Source organism: Dipodomys ordii, unplaced genomic scaffold (genome assembly GCF_000151885.1).
Source record: "Dipodomys ordii isolate 6190 unplaced genomic scaffold, Dord_2.0 Scaffold78, whole genome shotgun sequence".
Lineage (NCBI taxonomy): Eukaryota > Metazoa > Chordata > Mammalia > Rodentia > Heteromyidae > Dipodomys > Dipodomys ordii.
Window position 1 is genome coordinate 6,198,022 of NW_012267294.1, and position 12,092 is coordinate 6,210,113.

Genomic DNA, 12,092 nt, shown 5'->3' on the forward strand with positions numbered 1-12,092 from the left:
ACCAAAGAGCTGAAGTGGAGCTGTGGCTCAAGTGGTAGAACGCTAGCCTTGAGCTGAAGAGCTGAGGGACAGCGCCCAGGCCCAGCGTTCAGACCCCACGACTGGACCAAAAAAAAAAAAAAAAAAGAACCTCCCAGGCTTTGGGGCCCGAGCTGTCTTTGAGCTGTGACACACAGAGCTCAGCCTCCTGGGTGGCCAGGACTCCAGGTGTGAGCCCGCAGCAGTGTCCGGCCTCCCTCTCTTCACAATTCTCCGCCCGTGGCGTGGCTGTGGGTTTGCTGACGCCTTTCCTCCCCACATTTAGCTCGAAATACTACGAGGGTGAGCACTGGTTTTTGGTCAGTGAGGCCCCGGCGCAGTGAAGGTGCTCGGCATGCACGGCTGCGAAGGGGGTGGGTGACTGAATGACTGATGAATGACGGCATGACATTTGCTCAGCATGGTGCCAGCAGAGTTGCATCTTCCGTTCCTCAGTGGTGTCTTCTTTCCACACGCGCCGTTTCCACTTTCCCTTAGTCAGAGGCCACATCCTGCCCTGGCACCTGGGCCGGTGTTTGGGCAATGCTGTCCTAGCCTGGGACCTCTGACATTCCCTGGGGGTGTTGTACGAATTGATCCCCTCCTCCCACCCCAGCTCTAGGACCTCCTGCTGGACTCTGCTGAGCCTGCTGCCGCCCAGCCTTCCCTAGGTACTTACCCCTTTGTCAAAAGTGGCAAAAAACTTGATGTAAGGCTGGAAGTGTTCAGCCGCCTCCTGGAATGCCTTGTAATCTGGGAGGCAAAACAAACAATGGAAGAATCACGTTCAGGAATGCTGCAGGCTTCTCTTGTAAAATGACTGCACGATTATTTAGCAGGTATTATTCAGCTAGCTCTGTTCGTTTGCTGGTTCTGAGGTGTTTGAATTCAGGCCTCACACTCACTCAGCTTGCTTGCTTGTCTGGTACTCTACTACTTGAGCCATGTCTCCAGACCGGCTTTTTGCTAGTTAGTTGGAGATGGAGTCTCACAAATGTTTTCTTCTTTTTCCCAGGGCTGGCTTCAAACCTTCACCCTCTAGACCTCAGCCTCCTGAGTAACAAGGATTTCAGGTGTAAAACTCAGTGCTTGGCTGCTTTTTTTTTGTTTTGTTTTGTCCAAGACCAGAACTTGAACTAACTATCTGACACTTTTATTCATTGTCTGGTGCTCTACCGCTTGAGCCACGCCTCTAACCCCTGGCTGCTCATTCTTTAGTACTATTTCAACCCATAATTTCCCAGAAGGGTTGGAATGAACTGGTATTTGATTGCCCAAGAGAAGGCATCTTGGCCCCACATAGAGGAAGGAGAGCGAATGCAGCCCCAACAATCAGCGCACAAAAGGGGCAATTTGATGAAGAGGAGGCAGTGTGACCGGGCCCCTGCAGTGTTCCAGGCCAAGAACAGGGCCGGCCACCAAAGGGGGAAGGTCCCCTGGGGCATGGTGCAGGAGGGCAGCCGCCTGCTGGTCAGCCGGGGGCTCGCCCAGCCGTTCCCACAACCCGCCGCAGTGGAGCCCTTCCGTAAGCCTTGCAATGGCTGTGTGAGACCTGCTCAGGAAGGTGCGCTGTGAGACAGCAGGTGGGGGAAGAAGGAAGGCCTGTTTCTCCCATATGTGCATTAGTTCACACATATGCACACGCAAACACATGCACACATATGCACACATACATATGCACACGCAAACACATGCACACATATGCACACATACATATGCACACGCAAACACATGCACACATATGCACACATACATATGCACACACCGCACCATAGAAGCCAGCTGACACAATTTCATCCCCCACCTCCAGGAGCAGGACAGGATACTCATCTCCGTTTCCCAGCAGACCCGCGCCCACAGAGGTGGCCTGACACCCCCTGTCAAAGCACAGCCCTGACACTGACGGGACGGTGGGCTGGGGGGGGGCTTGGATGGCTTACACTCAGAGTCCTCGCTCTTGAAGAAGCCCAGGAGTTTGATCTGGTCCTCCACGCGTTCAAAGGCCTGGACTTCCAGTTTGTTGTTGATGACTTCCACCGGGTCTTCAATGAGCTGAAAAGCAGCCACACTCGAGTGAGCACAGGTGTGTCCAGGTGAGCAACTCTCACTTCCCCTACACCCCCACACCCCCACAAACCTTCAACCCGCACCCCACACCCACCATCCCTGCACCCCCACCCCTCATACCCTGCACCCCACACTCCCACACCCCCACAAACCCACCCCACCCCCACATACCTGCACCCCCTACTCCATACCCCTGCACTCCGCACCCCACACCACGGCACCCCCACACCTCCCCAGGAGAACACAAAGTGGGCACCATAGTCTAGATGTTTGAACCTGTCCCACCCCAGCCCAGCCACTCACCAGAGGATACTTCTGGTGGACAACTTAACGGGAGGGGTGGGGTCAACCTAATTCCTCCGAGTGTCGATTATACCTGGACTGATCGCAACTAAATACATTGACAGGATGTAAAGTGATAGCATGGGTTCTGAATACAACGTGGGCTTATTAAATTGAGCTAATTAGTATATCCATCCCCTCAGAGGTGACCTTTCTTCTGGGGTGATGAAGACCTTCAACATTTACCATCTTGGCGATTTGTGTTCATATTTTCTGGATGTGGCTGCACTATTGCAGCGAACCTCGCAGAGGAGCCCCTCTGCCTGCCTGGGGAGGCATCTCTCGCGCCATCTCCTCCCTTCCCCTCCTTCTGCCAGTGTAGCAGACTGCTGCACTGAGTGAGAGAATTCACATCTTGCTGTGACACAATCCAGACCTGTGACCCCAGTGCCCTGTTTCCATGGTGACAGGGAGTCAGCCCTGCAATGTGGATGCTGTTTGTTCTCCGTGAAGGCCAAGGCCCTGTTTTGGCCCCTGTCAGGGTACCCTGCTTTCCCGCCCTTCCTTCCCCGTCTCCCAGCCCAGACGGCTTGCACTGGTACACCGCACAGATACTCACATCCAAGAGAAACTCCACTAACACGTCTGCGGCGAACTCACCATCAAACTCAATTGTGTGATCGCCCTTAAGAATGTACAAGCTCCCTTCTTCATCAAAGCCTGGAAGCAGTGAGAGGCTCGAGGTCAACGTTGAGGCCATACTGATACCAGGGAAGCCCTCACTTGGTCGTAACAGTGATGGGGTCAGCACAACCAAAGACCCAGACCTCTCCAAACACCACCTCCACACAGCTATCCCAATCCCAGCAGCTCAGGGGCCTGATCTGAGGGTCACAGTTCAAAGGTCACCTGGGCAGGAAAGTCTGTGAGACTCTTGTCTCCAACTAACCACCAAAGAGCTGAAGTGGAGCTGTGGCTCAAGTGGCAGAGTGCCAGCCTTGAGCAAAAAGTCAAGCAAGGGCCCCGAGGCCTTAAGTTCAAGCCCCAGTACACACACACACACACACACACACCCCTCTCAAAGTATGCACTCCATTTGAAATAGCCAAGAATTAACAAGTCCACTTGTGTTTTAACATAAAAGAAAAATCTAATTTCCCACCCTACTTTAGTTTTCTAACAGTACAGTGTGTGTGTGTGTGTGTGTGTGTGTGTGTGTGTGAGATAGAGAGAGAGAGAGAGACAGACAGACACACAGACACACAGACAGATAGACAAGACAGACACACAGAAACAGAGAGAGAGGGAGGGAGGGGGAAAGTGAAGGGGGGAGGGAGAGTCTTGAACTCAGAGGTCTGCATTTTTCCTTTCTTACTTGACTTTTTCCTACTCAGGATTGGCTCTCTACTGCGTGAGCAAGATCTCCCCTTATGGCTTCTTTCTGATTAATTGGAGATCGTCTCATAGCCAGGACTGGCTGTGAACTGTGACCCTCACAACTCAGCCAGGCTCACAGGCGTGAGACACCAGAGCCTGTTGCTTTTATGAAATTATTCTTCAACCTGGGACTAAGGCTATTTTCTATTAAGATGAGTCCAGTTATCAAGCAAGAATACAATTTCGTTGTGTTGTTTTGTTTACAAGACACAAGTTGTTTCTTCCTATTCTATCTCTCCGATCACACTTACCCAATTTCTTGGCAAGCTTGGCTTCCTTTTTGGCATCAATCATCATGAAGCCGATGTCTTTATGTTCCAGGATCTGGGCCACGAGCTGAAAGGACAGAGAGGAGCGGGGGGGGGGGGCTGAGGGCAGGGCTGGGGGCGCGGGAGGAGGCCTTCCTCCCTCACACCTCGGGGACCAGCGCACCCATGGCTGCAGTAACCTGTGCTGGCCACTTAGAAAAGGGACCACACATGCTGGCAATGGGCCGGAGAGGAATGCGTGTGCGCACTGTGGGCACTGGGCTCTGCCCCCAGGCAGAGAGAGCTTGATGAGGGAGAGAATCCACAAGGCAGCAGAGCGGAACACCCGCAGATCCCAGACAGCCGTCGTCCGTGCCCCCAAGCTGCCAAACCATCCCACGTAGGAACCCAAGAGGGCCTGGAATAGAGAACCTGAGCCCCAGGACCAAAGGAGACCCTACTGGCTATGGGCCAACTCCTATCATCCATCCCAAAGGGCAGAGAATAGGAAGTGTGGAGAAGTCTCCAGAATGAATTAGGAGAGGGGAGAATCTAAAAGAGACATTGTTGTTGTTGTTATTTGCAGATCACAAGATGTCTTCATGTTCAGGCAATTGCTCTACTCACTGAGCTGCCCCTCTCCACAGCTCTACTCCTGCTTTTTAAAGGTTAACCTTAAAACCACTTGTTGCCATGCAATTGTAAGAAATAACGCGGAGGTCCCATCTGTATTTATCCAGTTTTCCCAGTCGTAAGCGCTTATACAACGGAGCAACAGCAGGCGCCAGTGGCTCCACTCCCTGCTTTCTGTGGGTTCACTGGAGTTAAGAGTCTCCCAAGACCTTCCTGCTGTCTTTGAACCGCGATCCTCAGATCTCAGCCTCCTGTGTAGTTAGGATGATGGGCGTGAGCCCCCAGCACCTGGTGTCTGGCCTCGTTTGATACCTTTGGTGTAAGGAGTGAGACAGGTTGGGGTTCTTTTACCTTTGTGTGCCAGCAGGGATGGGTCTGCCCCACACCTGTGTTTGCACTGTGATAGGAACACACTTGTGAGCATGCGGGGCCGCCTCCTGACTTCTCTCCTCAGTCCCCATCCCCCCACCCTGACACTCTGCCCACACAGCAGTCTGTGGGACCCTTGTTTGTTCTTCTCTTCTCAGTGTTAGGAACTTAGCTTCATCCCCTTCCAGTCCTGTTTCATATTCTGCAGTCCTGTCGTTGCTTTTTCCCCACATACCCTTAGGATTTGTAGTAAGTCTTGGAAACAGGTGAGTTCCTCTCCTGGCTTTATTCTTTCTTTTTTGAAGTTCTTTAACTTTTCCACATACGTTTGAGGATAACCTTTGTTATGTCCACAAAGCATTTTACTAGGATTTGGGGAGGGATTGTATTAAATCTGTACATTCAATCTGCCAGCTTGGGGAGAATGTCATCTTTTTGTGCCAGTATATGATGTATTTCCTATATTGCATCTCTGAATCATGAAGATTGTATGCATCTCCATTTCTTAGATTGTCTCTGGTTTCTTTCATTTGCATGGTGTAATTTTCAACGTTGTAAGTCTTCTTGTTATTTTTCTATGCAAATGTTTGTCTACATCCATGCCACCCTGAGCACATCCAATCTCCCCTGATTTAAATCTGATTTAAGTTATCTTGGGGATTGTAAGTGGTATGATATTTTTATCTTTGGTGTCATATTGCTAGTGTACCAAAATGCCATTATCTTGCTCACATGTGTCTTGCTAGATCCATTTATTACTTGTAAGGAGTTTGCATTGCATTTCATTTCTTCGTGTATTGAAGTACAAGGTCTCACGCTTCCTCTGGTTCTGGGTGATTCCTCAATGCCTTTTAAAATAAAAAACACCTCTCTGCTGTTAGTATAGAAGGAAAACACTAGCAATGGTAACAATTAGACACAAGAAAGACTTGAATGGAGAACTAAAAGGAGCGTGAGTGGGGCCTCTCCCAGCCCAGGCCTGTGTAGTTCCGCTCCGCCCTGTGCACCATCCCAATCACATGTGGACCTCTTCCTATGTCATGAGTACACGTGACTTATACAACGCAGGACTGGGCAGGGCGCTGGCTCACGCCTGTCATCCTAGCTACTCGGGAGTCTGAGATCTGAGGATCATGGTTCAAAGCCAGCTTGGGCAAGAAAGCCTGTGGGCCTCTTATCACAAAAAAATCCAGAAATGGAACTGTGGCTCAAGTGGTAGAGCACCAGTCTTGAGTGAAAAGGCTAAAACACCTACTTCTAACACCAAACAAAAAGTCTACAGTGTGGGAATGGGAGGAGAACGCTAACCGTTCATTAAGATGGACAGAGCAAGACACATGTCGGCTTCCGGGACCGTGACTCTGGGAAAGGACGCTGGCACGCAGAGCGGAGGTGAGAGAAGGGGGCAGGGAAGAGGCCGTGGGCAGGGGTGGGTCAGCCGCAGCCTCCTGGGAACCAGTGGTTGTCTGTGTCACGTGTCCCTGGGGCCTGGCACAAGCCAGGGCCCCGGTCAGGCCTCTGCTCCTGGGACTGGTAAGTCACGGATGACCTTGAATGGAAAGCTGGGACAGAAGCCAGGGTGCCGGGCACCGACCGTCGAGTGGGTGGTGAGGACAGGCTACAGCAGGTGCGGACGGCCCGCTGAGCCTCACGGGGACAGGAAGGGTGAGCGCAGAGCGACCGTGGCTGGTGCTCTGGGCCGGACAGAACTGCACGACCCCCAGATCTCACCACTTCTGCCATCCGCCCCTACGGGGAAGACGGGAGGAGCTTCCGGTGGCGCCCATTCCCAGGAGGTGGAGGAGGAAGGAAGGCGAGGAGGTGGGATTTGTTCCACTCGTGGGGTGTGAGGACTGGGCCTCGTGAAGGAGTGAGGAGCGATTCTTGCTGTAGGTCCAAGAGTCGGAAAATAAAGAAGAGTCTGGAATTGAGGCACCTGAATGTCACCCGATCTCTGCTCCGAGCGAATGGTCCTGCAGCCTGGCGTTGGCTGCCAGCCCGTCCCCCCCCACCCCCCGGGTACCCCACAGGCTGAGCAGCTGTGGTTATGACACTCCCTGCTGCCAGCTGGCTTTGCCACAGGTTCCAGTCCTCCGTGAACCGGAGGAGCTGACGCTTCTCCTACCTGGCCACTGCCTGTGCCCTCCGGCCACGCCCTCCGGCCACGCCCTCCGGTCAGGCCCACGCTGAGGGCCTTGGGGCTAGCAAACCGCACACCTTGTACCCATGAGAGGAGGCTGGAGCAGGGAGACCACAGAGATTTGGTTGTCTGTGTGCTTTTTCCTTAGTGCTGGTACTAGGACTTGAACTCAGGGCCTGTGCGCTGTCCCTGAGCTTTTTCACTCAAGACTGGCACTCTACCACTTGAACCACAGCTCCACTTGCAGCTTTTTGTTGGTTAATTGGACTTAAGGGTCTTGCCATGGACTTTCCTGCCTGGACTGGCTTTGAACCACAATCCCTGAATCTCAGCCTCCTGTAGTTAGAATTACAGGTGTGAGTCCCAGCGCCCGGCTTTTATGTTGTGGTTTATATTTTAAGGTAGCAGACTGAGCCTTGGGTGCCCAGGGGCATGCCGTGCCCCCCTCCCTGGGTGGCACAGGCTGGTCTTACACTGCAGGCAGGGGTTCCTGTCATTCTCCTACGCTGTGTGCACAGGCTCCTAGTAAAGGGAGCACAGGGGAAGCGAGTGAGTGTCCACACAACGTGTGTGTGTGTACGTGTGCCTGTGTGTGACTGTGTGTGTGTGTGTGTGCATGTACCTGTGTGTGACTGTGTGTGCTAGTACTAGAGCTTGAACGCAGGACCTTTTGCTCCCTCAAGCCTGGTGTTTTACTACGTGAGCTCTTGAACCACGCCTCCACTTCGGGCTTTCTGATGGTAAGAGCACCTTTCCACCAGGTGCTGGTGGCTCGTGCCTAGCTACTCACAAGGCTGAGCTCTGAGGATCACAGTTTGAGGCTAACCAGGGCAGGAGAGTCTGTGAGACTCATTTCCAATGGAATCACAGAAAAAGCTAGAAGTGGTGCTGTGGCTCAGGTGGTAGAACACTAGTTCTGAGCAAAAGGAATTCAGGCCCTGAGTTCAAACACCAGGACCGGAAAAAAAAAAGGTTGGGGGTAAGCACCTTTCCATGGAGGGAGATGGATGGAGCTGTGGTGGGAGCAGAGGGACTAGTTTTAACAAGGGACCCGGGGCTCAGGGACGAGCCCCTCTGGGAGACTCCTGATGTCAATGTCCGTGACCACAGGCCCGCCTCCTTTGCAGGCACTGCTGGGCCACCGGCAGCCTGGCGCTTCCACTCTCTGAGCCTTCCTCCATCTGTGAGGCCTCGGGGGAGGCGCTGGGGGAGGCAGGGCTGAGCCTGTAACCCAGACAAAGGGCCCAGCCCTTGTGACCGGACCCACGACCCACGTGTGGCCACGTGAACCTGGGTCAGAGCCTCTTACCGCCCAGGTACAGGCCATGGCCTGAGGGGGTGGGGGGGCAGTATGGCACAGGAAAGAAGAGAGAGAAGACAGAGACAGAAAGAGAGGAAGGAGGGAAGGAGGGCAAGAAGGAAGGAAGGAGAAAAGGAAAGACGCAGGGAGAAGGTGGATGGAAGGAAAAGATGAGAGAAGAAGAAGAAGGAGGAGGAGGAGGAGAAGAGAGGAAAAGAAGGAAGAGGAGGAGGAGGAGGAGGAGGAGGAGGAGAGAAAATCCAGAGCAGCAAATTCTGCATTCCCTGTCCTGGTCATAGAAGTCTAGAGTTAGCAGATCAGCTCCAGGCTGAATTTCCTGCTCTCTGCTGCCATCACTGCCTAGAGGGAAGGTGTGCAGCTGGGTTGGGGCCTCTTGTGGGCTCAGTCTGAGACAACAGCAAGCCGTCAGCTGGCCATGAGCGCGCTCTGATCTGTCCTCTGCTAGTGCGCTTCGGAGCAGGTGTGCGGGCAGCTATGTGGGCGCCGGTTCTCAAGCTGAGTAAACTCTGCTCCCCTCCGTGTCCTCTCTGCACCCAAAGGTCCCGCGTCCTCGCCTCATTCCCTGCCCCCTGCCCTGAGTGTCCACAGAGAGGCCCAAACCCCACACTCGGCCCTCACAGACGAGAGGGAGCGCAGTGAACCCCAGAACTCATTCGGGATTCTGGGATGCTTCTTACGTTTTGGTGAAGTTATTTGGGTGAATCCTGGACGGCTTTGTGGGATTGTATTATAGTCCATCTCTTGGGGATCTCGGCTCATCCTGAGTTTCCCGGGGGGAAGTTCAGTGATCGAACTATTTGATGAACCCAAATTGTCTGGCTGCGCTGGCCAGTGAGTGGTGCGGATCCCAAGGGGGTCTCTGCAGACAGGCGCGAGGGCTGGGCCGGGGTGGGGCCCGCAGGAGGCTCAGGGGGCCTGGGAGGGCTCTGGCATGGTGCCCTGGGGCTGTGGGTGGCCCTCAGCTGCCATGAGATACTACAGAGATTGTTTCTGAGCCACTCACAGGGGTTTAGAAGCAGCCCTGGTGCCAGGTGGCCGAGAGGCCGCATCATGTAGATAAAATAAGAAGTGACGTCAGCCTGTCCCTGTGCCCACACCAAGAACTTCCTGAGAGGAAAAAAATTCCCACTCACGCGTGTGCAGCTGAGAATGCCAAGCTCTACGCCTTGTAGCGAAAAGCCAGAGGAAAACCGCTGCGGAGAGGCAAGGTCAAACAACCCTCGTCCCCAAGAGTGGGGGTGAGGGGGCCGGCACGGCCGGTGACCCCTAAACATCCCATCCTCCGGCACTCTACACTCTCTCAGGAAAAGCCATGGAGCCAGAGGGACATTCCAACTGGGACGCCGCTGTGCACCTGACCTGGGACTGTCAGCCTCAGTTTCCCTTTTGTGGGCTTCACTCACACATCCTGGCATTAACGCACGATCATCGCCAAAGGCAGCAGACCTCAGGATACATGTGTGCTCTGCACCCTCATTTCCACACCCCAAGCCCTGGCCAAAGGCATCCTGACCCCTGGGCCCACCGAGGCAGGAAGCTACCTCCCCCCCCTCCCCCCCACTCACCTCCAGGACAATCTCCTTCATCTGGAACTGTTTCTGTACCACCTTATCTGAAGACACGGGCTCGTGGTAATAGAGGCAGAGCACATCGTATTTCTTCAACATCTGCTTGAAGTTCTTCTCTGAGAGGCTCAGCACACGGTCTTTCCCATCGTACGTGGGGAAGTTCAGCCCTTCTTCCGCCCTGCAGCAGCTCAGCAGACAGACCCCCACCACCAGGAGGTGAATTCGCTCCATCTGGGGAGAGTTTTCTCTTTCTTCCCCCAACTCGGCAAGCGGGAGCAGGGAGGTTCCCTGGGCTGGAGGTCCGTGTGGTCCTGGGCTGGGGACTGGAAATGGAGTGGAGGATCTGGGCACATGCGCACTGAGGGAGGCCTGGGCGGGGGTGGGGGGGGAGGCTGGGGGGCCAGGGGCTGGATCACTTGCCCGGCCCAGCCCCTGGCTCATTAAGAGCTCCATTTTTAGGATGCAGTTGTTTCAGGCTAAAAATAAACGGTGCCATGAATTTAAAGAACAAGTCCGACGTGACTGTGGATGCTCTGGGCAGCGTGTCTGAGGGCGGAGAGGCCACGCGCAGGGGCGTGTACGTGTGCTGCCATCTGGACACCCCACTCATCCAAAGGAGAAAGAGAAGAGAGGGCACAGGAAGATGGGGCGGGGCGGGGAGCAGTCCGGGCAGAGAGGGCATGAGAAACAGAGAAACTGAGGCAGCGGCCGCTCAGGCCCAGCCAGGCACCGCTTAGAGGTGGCATTGTCAAACCCTGTGGTGCCGCAAGGCCCGTCCTTTGCCCGCCGTCCTCTGCCCGCTGAATGGCAGCCCAGGAGCAGGCGGGGGAGCCCAGGGCTGAGATCGAGTTCCACTGGCCTGGCCAAATCTTCCTGGAAACCTGGCCCTGGCCGAGCCTCCACGCTGGGTCCTGGCGGCCTTGTCAGCGCTGGACACCAGGTACAGACACCCTTCAGTGCCAGCCCAGCCCATCAGGGGATCTGAGACCCCAGCCTGCCCGACACCCCAGTTCCTTTTCATTTCCACTACCTGCATCTGAGCCTTGGTGTGACAGAAGAACCATCCTCATTACACACATGCACACACACGCTTCCAGCTATCATGTGTGTGTGTTTGTGTGTGTGTGTGTGTGTGTGTGTGTGTGTGGTTAGTTGAAGAATCCCACAAACTTTCCCACCCAGACTGGCTTTGAACTGCAACCCTCAGATCTCAGCCACACGAGTGGCTAGGATGACAGGCGTGAGCCACAGGTGACCCCTGTGTGTTGACTTTCTTCCCCAGTACAGATAAGATGGATGCAGAGGTGCTCAGAGGTGGGATGGTCACGGTTCAACACCCCCATCTGCTTGTTCTCCCCTGCATAAACGGGGGGTCATGGTGGCTGCGGAGCTCAGAACTCTCAGGAGAGCTCCAGAACCCCCTGTCCTGAGGCGAGGGCTCCTAACTGAGCTTGCTGGCGGAGCTGTCTCCTGCCTTCTCCTCTTGAGCCTCGCAGACACCTGAGGCCGGAGCAGCCACGCTCAGCGCCCGTGGGAAGCTCCCTGACGGCCCTGGAGAGGGCTCAGCTCCACCTCAGAGCTCGGCCACCGCTCGAGCCTCCAGCCTCTCTCCACAAGTCTGGGGTCTGCAGGGAGCTCACTGCCATGCCTTTGTCTCTCGATCCTAGGAAGCCATAGCTTTGTCATTTCACTGGGACCAGAAGGGACAAGGATCCCAGCGGTGAGCCCCGGCCGGGAGCTTTCCCGTGGAAGGCTGCTGGGTGGAGCGAGGGCCGGCTGCCTTTCCAAGGTCAGCTTCCCGACTCCGTCCTGCTCCATGTCTCCCCAGGCAGCCGGATTTAGAACTTGGCCCACTTTTCTTAGTGTGTACCTGTGGTTTTTTCCTTTTTTTTTTTTCTTCTGTGACTGAAAAGCTGGGAGGTATTTAAAGGCACAGTCTGTTCATTTCTTGCTGACTTACAACTGGCAAAACTGCCAGGGACAAGGGAACTGTTCTTTAATTGAGTTTA

The 12,092-nt window shown here is 54.5% G+C and overlaps 1 protein-coding gene across 1 annotated transcript in view; it reads right to left on the reverse strand.

Annotated features, from left to right (window-relative positions):
* Positions 1-10,314, reverse strand: part of Casq2 (calsequestrin 2 (cardiac muscle)) — a 21,885-nt gene extending 11,571 nt beyond the window's left edge. The window contains exons 1-5 of the mRNA XM_013024634.1: positions 10,081-10,314; positions 4,056-4,140; positions 2,987-3,087; positions 1,959-2,070; positions 698-771 (exon numbers count right to left, since the gene is read on the reverse strand). Coding sequence (XP_012880088.1) covers positions 698-771; positions 1,959-2,070; positions 2,987-3,087; positions 4,056-4,140; positions 10,081-10,314 — 606 coding nt within the window. The remainder of the gene's footprint in view (positions 1-697; positions 772-1,958; positions 2,071-2,986; positions 3,088-4,055; positions 4,141-10,080) is intronic.
* Between the last annotated feature and the right edge of the window lie 1,778 nt (positions 10,315-12,092).